This window comes from Accipiter gentilis, chromosome 33 (assembly GCF_929443795.1).
Source record: "Accipiter gentilis chromosome 33, bAccGen1.1, whole genome shotgun sequence".
In the NCBI taxonomy this organism is placed as follows: Eukaryota; Metazoa; Chordata; class Aves; order Accipitriformes; family Accipitridae; genus Astur; species Astur gentilis.
Genome location: NC_064912.1, coordinates 4,937,657 through 4,954,982, shown reverse-complemented (window position 1 = coordinate 4,954,982; position 17,326 = coordinate 4,937,657). Strand labels below are relative to the sequence as shown.

General features: G+C 35.4%; 1 protein-coding gene across 16 annotated transcripts in view; it reads right to left on the bottom strand.

Moving 5' to 3' along the window:
• The window catches only part of RBFOX1 (RNA binding fox-1 homolog 1), a 1,352,985-nt gene that overhangs the window by 617,552 nt on the left and 718,107 nt on the right, over nt 1–17,326 (bottom strand). For all 16 annotated transcript variants that reach the window (XM_049791518.1, XM_049791517.1, XM_049791521.1 and 13 more), the window contains one exon: nt 8,009–8,056. In XM_049791518.1, coding sequence (XP_049647475.1) covers nt 8,009–8,056 — 48 coding nt within the window. The remainder of the gene's footprint in view (nt 1–8,008; nt 8,057–17,326) is intronic.

Genomic DNA, 17,326 nt, shown 5'->3' with positions numbered 1-17,326 from the left:
GAAAATACATTTTTTATATTCTGTATGTTGCATAGGCTGTAACTAGAATTTGCCAGTTTCCTGACTGATGTCCTCAATAAAATTTGTTTACAACACTGGCTAATCTGTAACAGAGATTATTACATTCATATTCTGTATGAATGGGAACTAGGTATTTCATCAGTATTAAAGGACTTTGGAAAAAGAAATGGTGTACCTTTTATATGGTTCTTTCTTCATTCTTTGACACCTTTCCCCAAGAGGTTTAATATGAAAAAGTTGTCCTTAAAAGTAAAGAATAAATAGTCTCTTCAAGAACTAATTTGCTACATCGCCACAGAATTATAATTTCAAGATTTACCTAAATATCTTCAAAATGGAGATTTGAAAAAAATCTTCTCCTAATAAAATACAGGTAATTTATGTGCAATAGGAATCGTGTTTATACATAGAGCACAGGGATATAAAATGTAGCAATTAAAGATGGAGCTGGTAAAAAGACACAAAGTAGTAATACCTTTCTCTAGCAATCTGTCTTAACAGGTATTCTAGCATAACAAATACACTATCTGTGTCCCTTATGTGTATTCAGCATGTGTAAAAGTCATGCAGCCGAACACGTTGACACTTCAGTGGGAGGTCAAATTATTGTTTTGGCACTTCTGTCATGCCTGTCATTTCAATTCCACTTTATCAAATTACAGATTCTTAGACAGAGTTGGATTAAGGGGAAAGATAGACACACATACACACACAGGCGAGCAATTGTCATCACTTCAGTTGTGAAATTCCATAATTGCATGTCAGTGACAGAAAGAACAAGAGAGCAGTAATAGGACTGACATTATGATCATTCAAATACTATGAAACTTTCCAACCTGACTTTGCACTGTATCAAGCTACATGCCAGGAAATGGACTGGATTTCTGAGTATTTCCTCACATTAGAATCACCAATATTTATTAGGCTGACTAATGCTGTGTGTTAAGTTCTAGGGCAAGTTGCAGCTATTTATTTTTCGGTAAGTAGTGCTTTTACTTGAAAAGAACATAAACTAAGACAAAGGAAAAGAAAAATCCTTTGATTGAAAAAATATCACTAAAAGTAATATGAATAACAATAAATGATACCCAGACAACTTAGACTGTGGGTTTGAGTCAACTTTCTGAGTTTTAGGATACCTGGAGTGCAACAGATCTTTAATTAAAATCATTGTGGAGGAGTCAGCCATGGATTTCAAGTAACTTTTCTGGTAACAACCAACCAACCAACACGCCCCCTCCCTCCCCCCCCAGATAATTTTACCCTTTTGTGGAAGTTTTGAAATCTTCCAGCTCTGTACTGAGGAAGACTCAAGAAGCATCATGTAAATCTGACTTACATGAGCTGAGATGTCAGTGGAAAACTCTGGCGTACTGTGACAGGTAGATACTATTCTTGGAACAGCTCATTATTCTCGCTTCTGGGTTACTCCCCCTTGTTTCTGAATTCTATGGCCAATCCTTTATACTCTATGTGGTCCTGTCATATGGTGGTTCAGTAATACTCCTTACTATTTGTACAACAGTTAAAGAGGCAGATGAAATAGGAATAATTTGTTCAGTCTAGTAGACACCAGAAGGCTCATTAATGTTCAAAACTTCCTTAGATTCCTCTGAATCTATCCAAACACAATTTAGAGACTTCCTTACCAATCCATTGGAGTCAGTGATCTTCCCTCATCAAAAAATTAATTTCTTTGAATGTGAGGAAAAATGCATCTCAAAACTCTACAAAACTGTTCAGATTATATGATGCCTTCACAAGGGAATAAAAATGACACATACTCATATTCACTGATAGAAAGCTCCTAGACAGCAGAAAAAGGGATTACGATGAAAGGAAACAATATATAAATATATCCACATCTTAGATGCCAGTAGTTGAGTCAGTCCCTCCATGATGCTTCTTATCAGCTCTTCACTATTTGATACCCTTATTAATTCTCTCCCATAGTAACCTGAATAAGAATGTTAATGAAATTGCATAAATTTTCTGCCTACTAATAAGACAGTTTTTCTTCCCTTAAACTTCCATGGAAAACATTTTCACATGATCATTATAAATTAAAAAAAAAAAAAAAAAAGAAAAAGAAAAATTGCAAGAAACCATAGAATAAGCAAAGTAAAATATATTTGTACTGCTGTTTCTTTTCCTCCTCATTTTGTCTCAGACTCACTTTGTAACCTTGATTATGTCTCCCCTTCACGCTTCTATTTCCACATATGTAACTTGAGCAATATAAATGTAAGTAATTTCCTCATAGGTATTTTTAATGTTTGTAAAGTACTTTGAGATCCTCTGACAGAAGGTACTAAAAAAAAAAAAAAAGTAAAATATTTTCTACAGCAGGCATAGAAAAGGAAAGGCATTACTGCCTATACCGTATCCCACGGAAGGTAATAGGGAGTTATGAAACATTATGTCACTACAGGGAAATTTTCTAACTTACTGACCTATCATGTTATTGGTCTAATGCATACCCATAAAGTCTATTGCTCTCATAAAGCCTCTGCACTCTGAGCTCAAAAGAGGTAAATTTTAAAGTCAAGATGCTTCTCAAAAGTGTTCTTTCCATAAGCTACTTTCCTTCTCAAGAACAGAAAATGAAGCAAGATATCCTGAGTGACCTTGAGCCACCAAGCTAATAACACTTAGCTGCTAGTTAACGGTCAGCATTATGTTGCCTGCAAGGAATACTGAGGAGAATGTCATTGCACATTACAGCAAAAGTGAGTCTATTACTAAAAAGAGTGAGCTGAAATAAAACAAAAATGAAGAAGCCAAAGCTGCAGAATACAACATTCCTAGTAGTAAAAACCAACTGAAACAAAGATATCCAGCACAGAAAGGTCATTGTAAGTTAACTTTCCATTCAGTTCTCAGTGTCTCCATTTTCCATTTCAGATGGAAATATAACAAAATGGAGGTGGGGGAATAAGGGGAAACATAACTTCATATCAGAGTTTTGGTTTCACAGTGTTGCCATGAATTAATTTGATGATACGACAAATGCAACTGCAGAATAAAGTATTCCCTTTGTGCTCTGTTCATACCTCAGTGACAGAGCAGGACAGGGAGAAATCTTATTTCCAGTTCCTTTTTTTTTTTGTTATTTTTGAAGTTTCCTGTTCTATGCAAGCACCATATAAACATGGGGGGGGGGGGGGGGGGGGGGGGGGAGATAATTGTTCAGACCATATAAATATGTGAACTGAGATTAAAGAAAAGATGAGGAAGATGTATTAGGGGCAAGTTTTTCGGGTAATGGGAGATGAGAGATCAACAACAACAACAAAAAGGCTTTACACATTAGAAGTCTTTAGCATTTGGATATACCAAATGGAAGCAAAGGTTGTAAGTAAAGGAATCCACATCGTCTCCCTCTTGGCAGAACAGCCAATACCCTTACTAATTCCCTTCAACCACAACCATTTAGTTTGCCCCCAACACACACAGTTATGTTGGAAAACATGGGTAGAAGAAAAAAACCCCACAACTGTCATCACCCTTGCAAAAGCAAAACCTCATGCTGAAAACCATCACAGGCTTTGAAATTATGACTCAAATCCCCAAACATCACACAACTAGCTTCAGAAATCAATGTATTTTTACAAAAATCACATTTTTTATGTTTTTAACAGGTTATTTCTGTGAAAATTTAGGGCTCATGTTTCCACGTTTCCTTGAAAAGCAAAGCTGAGACATTTTCACGATCACATGATTCATTAAACATCAAATATTGTGATGTTCAGAATGAAGGTATGAGATCAAAACAAAAAAGGTTGGATGTGACAAACACAGAAATGAATATCGATCAGGTAGGAAATGAATGGTACATACACGTATGGGTCCACTGCTGGCAATGGTAAATGCAATTTAGTAGTACATAATAATACAGGCCAGTTACAGCTGACTGTTGATTACTTGTCACCTGTTACTCTCAAACCTGAGGGCTTTTATCATTGCAGAAAATATAAGTAGAATCTTACGTAAAAAGGTCAGTTGAAATAACAATGGAGAGATAGATCATAGTGATAAAGTGGTTAAGATAATTAAATGCTATTTTGTCACTTATAGAATAATAGTTTTCAAAATAATTACAGATATTAAATTTGAGTTTGCCTTCAGGCAATGCTTTAGCCATGGTTACATAAATTTCTACTTCAGCAGCTAGAGATTAAGAAATTCAGGAAAAAAAGACTGCAAGAAAAGGCACCTTGCAGTTTTATATTTTTTTTTTAACTGGGAAAATTTTCCATTAATTGCTAATGATATAGCTCATTAGCGGTATATTTCATTATGGAAGTGCAAATTATTAGATACTAATGATGCATGTCCTAATTGCAGCAGTTTGTCTTGATTTCAACCTAGACGAAATAAAAATATTTATTTACAGAGTTGCAGGTTCTATGAATTACATTAAGTTCCTAATTTATGCTTTCAATAAACATCAAACAATGCATTATTATTAACCAAGATTGATGTATCTTTATTTGATGATCACTTAATAGGCCATTGGTAATCTATGTCCCTGGACTGTAAAGTAAATCTGCCACTTAAGCTTGGCCGAAGCTTCAGTTTTGGGACCAAACACAGAGAAAAGATGAAACATACCATGTAACAACAATAGGTATTTATTACATTTCTGTTCTTTCAAAATGCTTCAACAAATTAACAAAATGAAGAAGATAAATGTAGGGGGTTGCTAGACAATTCTTTATGTTAATTCCAGTTTCTGCATTTGAAAGCTAAAGCACTGAACATATTGTCATTGTTGTTGGGCAAAAATTGTGCTTTTAGTAAGTCAAAAAACAAATCATAGCCCAAAACTCAACAAGCTTCACATCTGTTGTTATTACTTCAGCAATTAGTGAGGCAAGATCACAGAAGAGTCTGTAAACCTGAAGACATGTCTGTATGCATGAGTAGTTACAGCCAAAAGGATGAGATATTCATAGCAGTCGGCACTGCAATGTTGATAACCTCCAGATCTCCAGCTCTTCAACCTTAATGATACATAAAGAAAGAGACAGAGAGAGAGAGACTCCCCAGGTCTCGCAGGAAGTTTGGAGACCCTGTGACTGTCACCTCACCTTCATGCCACTGCTTCTAAGATCAAGAAGGGAGAGGGAAGTGAGCACTACAGGCCAGTGAAGTAATAAAGCATAGGGTGACATGGGAATCTCATGCTCTTTCATTTCACTTCACTTCACTTGCTCAGTCCTAGGGCCTGGCTTGTCTCAGAAAAAGTCAGCTGACATGTTCTGCATTGGATGAGGTGCCCCTTTCTGGAATCAGACAGCTGGGTGAGTCTTGATAGCCTCAGTCACTGAAGAAAGATAGCTCCTTGGGAAACTACTCAAACTCAGAGCAATCACTGAGGCCAACAAAAAGTATCAGATATACAGCTGCTGTAATTTATACTGAGGTAGAAATCATCTCACCAATGAAGAAAAAAACTCAAAAAAACAGTTTACTGGCAACAGTCTGGTACCTCTGCGAGACAGAAGGAAAGTTGTAATACAAGGAAAAGGAAATACAACACATACATTAACAGGACTGCAGTCCAAAGCTTATCAGGCTCTTGACAACTTTTCCCATTATTCAAGCAATAAAAAGAACTTTTTGGTTGTGCAGTTTTAGTAGCTGCTACCCACACCAAAAAAGTCAGATCCTGGTGTTTAGAAATAAGGTCCCAAACTGCATTTTAGCACACTATAAAACAACAGTTTCATAAAAGCTACTGCTCAGAACCTGAAGCCTAAATGGCCTGAGTTTCACATAATAAGTACCAGATGATTTAGAGAATTACATGTCAGGTGCTCAACACTTTCACGAACTTGGTTACTACTTGACACATAGAGATACACCACACTGATTTAGTAATCCAGAACTGGATTCTAGCTCCAAATTTTAAAATTTCAGTGAAACATAGTTAAAAAAACCCAGCTCGCTCCCTTCAGTGAGAAAATACTTTAAAACAGGATTGATATTTATTTCTAACAATTTTAAAATTTTTAAATTGAATATACTTCTATGTGAAGCCTTTGTTTCTTGGTTAGTTTGTACCATGAACACGTTAACCAGGTTAATTTTGATTCAGCTCACTACGCACCTTCAAAATGCTTGAGAAAAAAATGGAAGGAACTGCACAAGAAACGAGGAGGCATAACTTGTCACTAGTTCCAACTTAATGCAGCCTAAAAAAAGGAAGCTAAAATAGAAAGCAGGAGAATTTGGAAATTTTACAAAGCACTAAAGTAGAAGATATTAACATAGGAGAATAGGGTTAAAGTCAGTAATAGAAAAAAAGCAGCAAAGCAAGAATGCTTTGGTTTGTTAAAATGCTTTTAAAAACAACAACAACCACCCCCCTAAACCTCCCAGAGAACTGAAAAAGCATTAGGAGTGTAAATATCAAAGATATTTCCTTAAATTTAATGCATAGGAAAATAGCTGTGTTTCAACTCTCAAAAAATACGGCAAAGTTACTGTTCCTATTGATGTAAATTTTGTAGTCCTTTACTAACATAAAGCATTGTTAAACATACCATTACAGTATTTTTGAGCCTTGTGATAAAGCTGATAGAGTTTCTAAACTTCAAAAAAATTCTGCTGTATTAGCTTGCTGTCCTCGTAATTGTCCTACAATAAGCTAGTTCTATTATACACATCAGAGTAAAACATTCAGTGTTGACTTAATTTAAATGCAAGAAAATCAACCTGTCTTAGTACTGAGGACTTCACAATCGAAGAGTAGTAACAGCTGCTTGGTATCTAAGATACAGCATACTTTCTCTGCTAGTTATATTCACAGTTTAGTATCTCAATTGAATTCTTAATATGTTTCTGTACAGCTCAAAATAATTCCTTCACTTCTTTCCTGAAAATGTTGAAAAATCACTGAAATTCTGAAGATTCTTTATCACATATCTCAACAAAGCAAATAATTTGTGCTTTCTGCACTAACTTCAACAGCACTTTATATTGGACTTGTAGGACATCTGAGCTATCCTGAACAACTAAAGTGCTTTTGGTACAATGCTGTTTAATGAAACCTCATTTTTATAGCAAAAGAACTTGACAGCTATTTTTTAAAAAAGGAGGAGCTACTGAATCCTCAGAGGAAGATGCAGTAGCCAAAAGAAGTTAAAAAACAACAACAAAAAAACTTTAGGGAAGTTGAATAATAGAGCGTTGGTATCACACATTATAGTACAGTTAAACTAATGCTTAATTAAGCATAAAGACCTACTGTTTCAAAACAAATTGAGAATATGATGTTGTTACTGCTAGAAGGCAGCTTTCTGCATTGCTCATTTTAGAGTAGAAATTGATAGTACTTCAATTTCAGAATTCCTTCTAAAAATGTAAGTTTATTCACGTATATTCAAACATACATGCCATAACGTACAGTTTAAAAATAAAAAAACTAACAAGGTGAAGAACACAACTGAAAACATATTTTATACTTGTTCACAGAAAATAAAACTGGAAATAAAATAAGATAAACTCTTTTTAAACATCAACTATTTAGAAGGAAAAAAATCAGTATCAAAGATACTTTATAAAAGCAAGAAAAAGCAGTCCTTATCTTGCTATTTCACAAATATTTAACATGGTACACCAAAATTACCATGAAAGATGTAACACGGTAATTTTGTTAATGACGGAAATTAAGAACAGGAAGTGCAATTGCCTTTTAAATTGTTCATAGTTTAATGAAATGAAGATTACAATTCCCTTCCAAACAAGGAGTTATTCAAATTTCTAACAGAAATATGTTCAATAGCGTAAGACTATTTCATCCCCATTGAAGTTACAATACATTAGGAAAGTTATTGTTAGTAAACTTTATAAAACATACACGCATAAACCACCACAAAATAATTTGATATGGTTTAATTAAAAAAATAAAAATCAACCAAACAAAAAAAACCCACTTACTAGAGTTGCCTGACAAACTACATTAAAACAAGCCACTTACTTTTCTGTCCTCAGTTTCTACACAGGAACTGCACTCTGCTTTAGTATCCTGAAAAGACAAACAGAGAAGACTGTCACGAAGCATACTGACCAGGGGGGTGGAAGTAACTCAGGATGCGGAAAGGGCCTCAAAGTCTGAAGAGCGGCTTTCTCGACCTATTACACTTTACTGAACTGTTATTTTTGTATATAGAGTATATTTATATGTACAATGTTTAGTATTATGTCTTTAAGTAAGGTTTATTAAACTTTATTACAAGCATGAACATAAAGACAGGATTGAAACATGGCAAAAAACGCAACCTATTTCAATATAGCATAGCCAGCTCATAAGACAAAAAGATGGTCTCTGCTTCATAATATATGTTTGCTTTTTCTACTTGCATCTTGAGGAAAATATAATTGCTTCTTCACTCCTTTTTTCTCTTTTCTGTTTTGGTTTTTTTTTTTTTTTTTTAATTAGTGATGGTAGCTTAAAAAATATAAAGGTAAGCTTAAGAGGAAAAAACTGCTCAAACATTTGCCTGTTGTCAAGAGTGCTAACTAGTTCTTGATATCTTGAAGATACTTCTGTCTGAATCTCATTGCAACATTCAAGAATAATCAAGCATCTATTTAGTACAAATCTGTGTATATGTGTGTGTATATATATGTACACACATATATTTTAGACATGGTTTTTTCCGGAGTCAAAAAAATATTCTCAAACCTAATGACACCCAAGACATGTTCCTTTTATTCCTAAGGCATTTTGACTCTCATTGAACCTTTGGATTTTTGCCAGCAGACCTGAAGACACGCAGAGATAATAATTATTACAAAAAGTATAGTCTGAAAGGCATTTTTTTCTTCATATTATCCCATTGTACAACAGGTTAGTATTGGAAACCAAGTAAGCCAAATATAATTCAAGTCATTAAAGTGCAGACAAGTGACCTATTATGATTTTTCTTTTGTTTTCAACTATACCTTTCTAGCGAGGGTATTTTTGGAAGCTAATTTTGCTTACATACTGCAACTTTAGAAATTTCTATTGGAAAAAATGACATAGAGATGAGGGACAATTTTTCGTTAAAAGTAAGTCCTCCCCAGCCTCTCACTGAAGCTAAAACTACTCTCATCAGATTTTAGATTATTGGCTAGAGTTACTTGCTGCATAAATCCCAAACTACAAATTTAAGGCTAACAGCGGCTCCTGTTAAAAATTTACACAAATATAAAATAAAAAAGTTATGTTTCTTCAACACCATGCCTATTCATCTGAAATGAAGGACTGGTATTTCAATACCAAAGACTTCTTACCTAAGCCATAAACCCATAAAAGATTAAAAAAAAAAAGAAGTCATTCAATCAAGTAAGATGAATTGAAGTTTCCTGGAAAAAATACTTTCATTCACAGCAGGAGATATTAAAGATATTTTCATTAGCCATATCAAGTTCTCTGTCACTTCTTAAGAAGTGTATTTCCAACAACAAAAACCTTTGTCGTTCTAGTTAGTTTCATATATGAATCAGCACCTCAAATACTCTTCATATTCAAAATACTTTCCATGGGGAACCAGACTGTACTTTGAGGAATGTAACACTCAGACATTTTCTTTCAAGTGTGACTTACTGGCAGCCAGACAGTCTTTCACCATGTCTCTCTTCCCATTTGGTGGATAAGGAAATATTATCTCTGCCTACAGGCTGACTTCCTAAGCTTGTTTGTATATTTACATTCAGGGGTTTTTTTGCTGAGTGAGGAAAAAAGCTCAGCTTTTAAAATCTTTCTGCCTCAGAGGAATGAATTCAAACTTCATTAGCACCAGGGCTCTTCACCTGCTAGCTATGCCCTAAGTCACCTTTTGGAAATAATGGAAAGTTCTTTAACTTATTTATTGGTTAATCAAAAATTAATCATATCTTTTCATATTACCAAGGACAAGGGCGGCTCTATCATCTCACATACTGATCTAAGTTAACTGGCTGCAGAATATAGTAGCTCCAATTGGATTCTAGTCATAGCTGTTACAAACTCTCAGTACGATGAATACACCTTGTTCAAAACCTAACAGTACTCTGATCTCTTCTGCTACCCATAGAAGATTTTAGTTTGCTATTTTGCCATTTCCCATTAAAGGCAATGTCTAAGAAACCTAAGTTCATAAGCACTCACTACTCAACGTGAATTAAAAATGCAGTTTTACCTGGATAAAAGAAAAACCGTCTTCCTCCCAGCACGGTGTCCTGGTTTCAGCTGGGATACAGTTAATTTTCATCCTAGTAGCTGGTACAGTACTATGTTTTGGCTTTAGGATGAGAAGAATGTTTATAACACACTGACGTTTTAGTTGTCGCTAAGTAGCGCTTATCCTAAATTAAGGATTTTTCAGTTTCCCGTGCTCTGCCAGCAAGCAGGTGCACAAGAAGTTGGGAGGGAGCACGGCCAGGACAGCTGACCTCAACTGGCCAAAGGAATATTCCATTCTATGAGCCGTCATGCCCAGTATATAAACTGGGGGGACTTGGCTGGGAGGGGTTTAGGGCTGCTCAGGGACTGGCTGGGCATCGGTCAGCGAGTGCTGAGCAATTGCATTGTGCATCACTTGTTTGTCTGCGGTTTTATTTCTCTCTCTTTTTGTTATCTCCCTTCTCATTAAAATTGTTATTGTTGTTATTATATTTTATTTCAATTATTAGACTGCTCATCTCAACCCTTGAGTTTTACTCTTTTTTCTGAGTTTCCTCCCCATCCCATGGCAGGGTGGGATGGGGAGGAGTGAGCGACCAGCTGCGTGGTGCTCAGTTGCCGGCTGGGGTTAAACCACGACACACTGTTCATCTTACGTGGTTGTCTACCACCAGTAAGGCAAAAGGTACAAATGAAGCACGCAGCCCAGCTGAAAACAGTTGAGGCCAACTCAGCTGAGGATCTCAATGCTGCAATCAGGAATTAAAGAGACAACGTGCCTGGAAGTTACCTGATACCAGCCATAAGGAAAAGATACAGGCTGAAAATCAAATGACATAACTTCTACCCTGGGTTTTATCCCTGAACATTAGACAATCATTTCACCTCACAGTGTTTGGTTTTCTATCTAAAGATATGGAAAGTGAATCTTACAAATTAACCACTGCACCATTAGCAATGAAAACTATGTATGTATGGTTTCAATATTACTGGATATTGAAGCCAGGAAGAAAGAGTGGTATTGGGTTATCTTTGAAATTATGCTATAATCAGATCTGGGGAAAGAACTAGCTATCTGTCTTCAAGATTAGAGACCTGAATTCAGACTTCTGCACAAGGACAAGAAAAAAAAAAAATCAGGGTCCATTGTTATTTTATTCTTTCTGGTATTGCAAATATTGCCTAAATATTTTTTGACAAACTTGCTTTAGGTACATCATCAGCTAATAACCTGGACTGTTAACAATCATTTAATATGTAATACCATACAAAGCCTGACTTCCCGAACAGGACTTTTCTTTACTAATGGGTGAAATCCTCACAAATGCATATACTCTAATAAAGTATAACTAAGGATACTGACAGGTTACCCAAAGAAGGACTAAAGTAGAATTCAAGAATCCTCAGCCCAAAGGGGTTAAACCAGTTGGAAGGAGTTAAAAATGTGAACAGTAAAAATTTGTGCAGGAGGCGAAGAAGAAATAATGGAAGACAATCACTGAGTCTCCTCTAAAATCAATAATCTGCAAATTTATTAGCTGAATAATGAACTGTAATTTGCAACAGCTTTATTTTTAAAAACAATAGCAATAGTTCCGTCATTTCTTCAGAAACAATTACAGGAGTTGCTTGTTGTGCATCTGATGTCTCTAGAAAGTCTATGATGAAGTCTTTTTGGAAGAAAAGCAGTCAGCTACTTTGTTACCAACTGTAACTGAACTCAGACAGAATTTCTCTGAGTGACAAGAGTATTTCATGTCAGGGACATGCATGCATATCTTAACCTTTAATTGCCCAAGCAAAACAAACCAATTTTTCTGAAACAATTACCATTATAATTCTTTAAATCAGTGAAGTTACTGGCTTAATCAAATACATGTTAAAATATAAATATTTGAGTATACATCATCTACATCCTAGCTATACCTCTTTTACAGAAAAAATGTACACAGAAACTAAGCTGTAAAAAAAATCATCAAAATCAACCATCTGTCAATCTCGGAGCAAGAAGGGAGGAAATCAGCATGTTCTTCTCTGGGAGACATCTGTGCTACTTTTTGTAAGTGCAAAATGACAAAGCGCTGTCACTTTAGTATGTGTATTGCAAATTTCCCAACTGTATGAATTATTTGAGATTAAGAAGTACCATTGCAGTAAAGCAAGTGTAAAATCCTATAGATATGAACAATATATCAGGGACTTTCTTTAACATTGTTAAAAAACAGCAAAATCTGTTCCTCCTGGAGAATTATTATCTTAGGCAAATTATATAATGACAGAATACTTCATGGGATGTTTCATGGGAAGAGATGGAAAGAATGAATTATAGACATACCCTGGCACTAAGGTGGAAAACCCTCTCATCCATTTCAGTTTAAAACACAATTCCTTTTGTTCTCCAGTTGTCACTGCATAACAGCCAATTACATTATATTATTATAAAAATGTTAAGAGCTCTGGTTTTTTTCACGGCAGCACAGAAGAAAACTGCCTTTTTGTCTGTTACACTGGGTAGCAGCAAGAATGGAACAAAGCAAGGTTTTATGCAGAACATCAGGAGCAACACAGGACAAACACAACTTCTAAAAGTTGAACAAAGTGCCACAAAGGACACTGCCACATATATTTAATGCTAGAATTGCATTAACTGAGATGGTGAAACTATGCTCACCTCTGTGTTTGCAGGCATACAGTTCTGAAAGGTAGCCATTAAATGTTCCTACTGAAATTTAGCCAATTTAGTGACCACCTGGTATTAATTTATGGTTGTGTTGGGTACTATGGCCTAGCAGATAGAAAGTGAGACCAAGAGGTAAAATTCTTTCAGTGCTAGTTTGGAGACAACTAATGATTTGGGTAAGCTGACAGCAACATCTACTGCAAGCATACAGTATAGAATACAACAGGTATGACACCCATTTTATTACTGAGAAGGCTCCCTTTCCTCATCCCAATTTTGCTCTGTTTGATCATTCATATGTTTCTGAAGCTTAATACACTAGGCCCTTGGGAAACATATCTACCGCCTTCATCCAATATTAGCATTATACAAATGTTACTGAACAAAAAAAAGCTCCAGAAAGTAAGAGTAATCATTGGTGGTAGCATGACGCTGCATGACATTTTGGCTTTAGGATGCAGTAGAAACCTTCATACACTTTATATTACATAGTTTCTGTAATTCTAATTTAATTTTACTTCTTGAATTGCAAATAGAAACAGTGAAATCAATATCCTCAAGTAGCCATTAGTCATGCTAACATAACTAACACCTGTACATGACGGTATACTTTATTATACATTTTTCAGTTTGTTATCTCCCTGCTATCCAAAACCTATTTCCTTTACTCCCCTGTCATCATAACACAGAATACCAGAACCAACCAACCAACCAACCCCCAAGAAATAAGAAAACTCTGCAGGCTAAGAAACTTTAGAAAAGCTATTTGAATTTCTAACATCATTTTTTTTTCATGTGAAAGTAATGAAATATAAAAGGCAAACAGAATTCATATCATATCATGCCCTGTATCAGGAGGAAAGATGAGACCCTGGAAGTTATGGAAGTATTCCCTCAATTGTTTTTGTCTGTAATATCAAGAATGGTCAGTAGGTGGAAGCAAATAACCTTGTAAAATCTTATTCAACTTCCTTATGAAAGATAAATCTACTGCACTGACCAGCTCGGTCAGGTATTTTACATGTATCCTTGGCATCCCCACAAGTGCTAACACAAATTATGTCTTTTCTTCACAGCACTGGTTTCCAATTTCATAAAAAAGCCTGTAGATTTAGAAAGAAAAAGTTGGGGTTTTTTCCAGGTTTAAAATTTTTGAAAGTGAAACCCTTTAAAGTGATTCCTTTTAATGACTAAAGCATATATAAAGGTAACTTGATGTTAAACAAAACAAGAATATATATATATTATACAATCCAAAAGTACACAATAAAATTTTAAGTTATTGATTTTTCTGGACATTTTTACTGAGTGCTTAAATATATCAAAGCCCTGAATTATTGAGGAAAATACTGATCTTTTTCACTATCCATTAGCCATTATATTTCATTATTGCTGCTAAAAAACAGGCTGCCAGCAGAAGAATTCATTTGAATTTCATATTAGTTCTATTTTATCCATCCCAGAGAACAAATTAACCACACAGTAATACTTACTGAAGAAGAAAATAAATGAAAAATGAAACCTTAGAATGTGACATTCAAGTCTTTACTAAGTTTGTCCCCAGCAACTGAAGGACTCACGCAGAAGCCTCAACAAATTAAGTTAAGAAACCAATTCCAGGATTTTAATGGCTTCAACAGTTGCAATGTCAAAGATGTAAGGAAAGAGCTTTATTTATGAAAGCAATAAATTCTTCTCTATTTACTAACATTTCTGGACCAGCAGAGGTTTGTGGCTACAAGCTACAAGCACAAAGCAGGAGAAGACTGGGTCATCTGCATCTTTATCTCTTGCCTCAGGGCAGCCTCAGGGCTGTTCGGCTGGAGTCAAAAAGGAAAGCCATCTGATCAGGGAGTTAAAATCAAGCTTCTCAAGACTTCAGGGAGCTCACTTGTCTTGTTTCTAGCTAAAAGCAGACAGACTTTATGAGGAAGGTTTACAAGACTCTTGGAAACGCAACTGACAAGTTGTATAATAAAAAATTACTGCTTGTAAAAATACTGCTGTATTTTTAATGTAGATTTGAAGGGACTCTTGTGTGTGGCCTCCCACACATCCACCCACCATCCGGCTGTGTAAGCGGATACCTAATCTCTTCTTTCTTCTGATTCTACTGTTTTGTTTATGTTCATTTACCATTTTCAAGGCTATCAAGAGCTGAAAACTTTTCTTCCAAAAAAGCTTGACTTTTTTCATTAATAAAGACTGGTTTGAGGGAACAGGTACTACTTACTCATAGTTTTATGGTCTGGAGTATATGAAACTTCCCCACCACTTTTCCTCTTCATTCTCTCACCCTTATGAGTTACTCGTCTTTTTTTAAATACACTCCAAATACTTAGAGATGCAAAGACACATCTCTCCACAGCACAGAAAGCAAGCCTTTGTGTGCCTCACAACTCTCCTAATTTCTCCCAACGTGTTTTCATTAGTTCAATGATGCAAAATTACCTGAGTGAAAATCTGCCTATATTCTTAGATCATCACAACTGCACACAACATAAAATATATGTAGCATTTTCAGAAAAGATGCATATAATGTTAAGACATGAATCTATCATGTAGAAGTATCTAGCTATTATCTATAGGAATTTGCTGTTGAAACCTAGAAAAATTTCAGCTTAAGACTTAATTTGGGGTCTAGTAAATATTTAATTTTCAAAGATGGCAATACAAATTTACATTAGGTAAAGTTATCAGTTTGAACAGCATGAAAACATTTAGGTGTCCTATATATAACATCATTTTGATCTACAGGTCAAATCTGAAACTTCTTTTGTATAGGGCCCTCTATTTTCAAGGCTGATAGTTGCCATGCCCAATTCAAAGAGTAACACAGTTGCATCTGAATCCATCTTCAGTTTCAGATGCAAAGTAGGAAAATACATGCAATTTCCATTTTCTAGTTTGTGTGCAATTTTCTAAAGAATCCTTGGAAAACCTCATTATATTTCATTTTTAACTAATTTGGAAAAAATGTCACTTCAGGAGCAAAGTCAGGTTAACCATTAACACAAGAGTTTTCGAAACTGTAAATTTTAACAGTTTTAAACTGTTAAAACTGAATTTTTAAACTGTAAACATTGCTTATCTAATAATATACCCTTAGGTGTCAAATAGATCAACAGCCACATAAATATTAGTGTATTTTAAGTCACTGAAATCCAGGTGATCAATATATAATCCTGACAAATCCAAAATAAGGGTTCTTGATAAAGCTGCTATGTGGTTTCAACACAGACTACACACTAGGTAAGCTGGGTAAGATGATAACTGGCAATATATACCCAAAGAGCAGATGCAATCTAATTTGACCTAATCTAATCTAATGTCTTCAAATTAACAACAGCATAAGGGGTCAAATGGCAACAATTTGTTGCAGCAAGGTAGGTTTAGGTTGGATATTAGGAAAAATGTCTTTACTGAAAGGGTTGTCAGGCATTGGAACAGGCTGCCCAGGGAAGCGGTGGAGTCACCATCCCTGGAGGTGTTCAAAAAGCGCATAGACAAGGCACTTCAGGACATGGTTTAGGGGGCACGTTTGATGGTTGGACTCGATGAACTTGAAGGTCTTTTCCAACCTAAATGATTCTATGGTTCCTGGAGAAGTTTATCTTTTTTAGCAAGCATATAAAATTACTTTGTACCTCGACACCTTTAGAATGTATTTATTAAGTTCGGCCGCATTTGACAGGGAAATAGAAGCCCCAGGATTTATTATGTTCCTGTATTTTTCACAAATGAGTGGCCAAGTAAAAGGACAAGACCAAACATTACTTGCAAAACCAGCCACTACACCAGCTGTTAAAAGACCTCAGAGAGAGCTGAGGATGCTGAGATGGGGAGGACTCATTATGCGAAGTCCAGATACTAAAGTGGCTGCTGGGAAGGAGCCCATGTTTTTTGAGTGGGGACTGTGTAAGGACACAGGGTACAAATCTGTAATAAAACCTATTTCAGTTAAGTCCACTGTTCACAAAAATAACTTACTTCAAGGCTGAGGAGGATTTTTGTTGAAGTTTTGAACAGAGCCCAGTCATTTTGGGGCTACGTACTGATAAAAAGTAAACATAAATTTTAACTGAGAGTGCAAATTTTCAAGCTTACAGAGTGACAGAAAAGAAATTTCATAATGAAAGAAGGTGTATGATGACTGCAGTACTACGAAATTAGGTACCCATGAAAATTAAGGCTCTGTGAAACTGTTTTTTTTCTTTGATATTACACTAAACTTTTGATTCAGTCACAGAAGGTTGAGTTTTATGCTTTTAATATATATTCATAAAATATGTCTATTTCCAAGCAGTAAAAACAGTTACCTTCATAATAAACCGTTTATGTATTCACTATGCTTTTTTTTACAAAAAAAAAGCAAAACAGAACTTCATATTGGAATCAAGGCTTCACTGCATAACACCCCCCACCAAATATTCCCACTTCTACCCTTCTGATTCTTGTCCTAATCC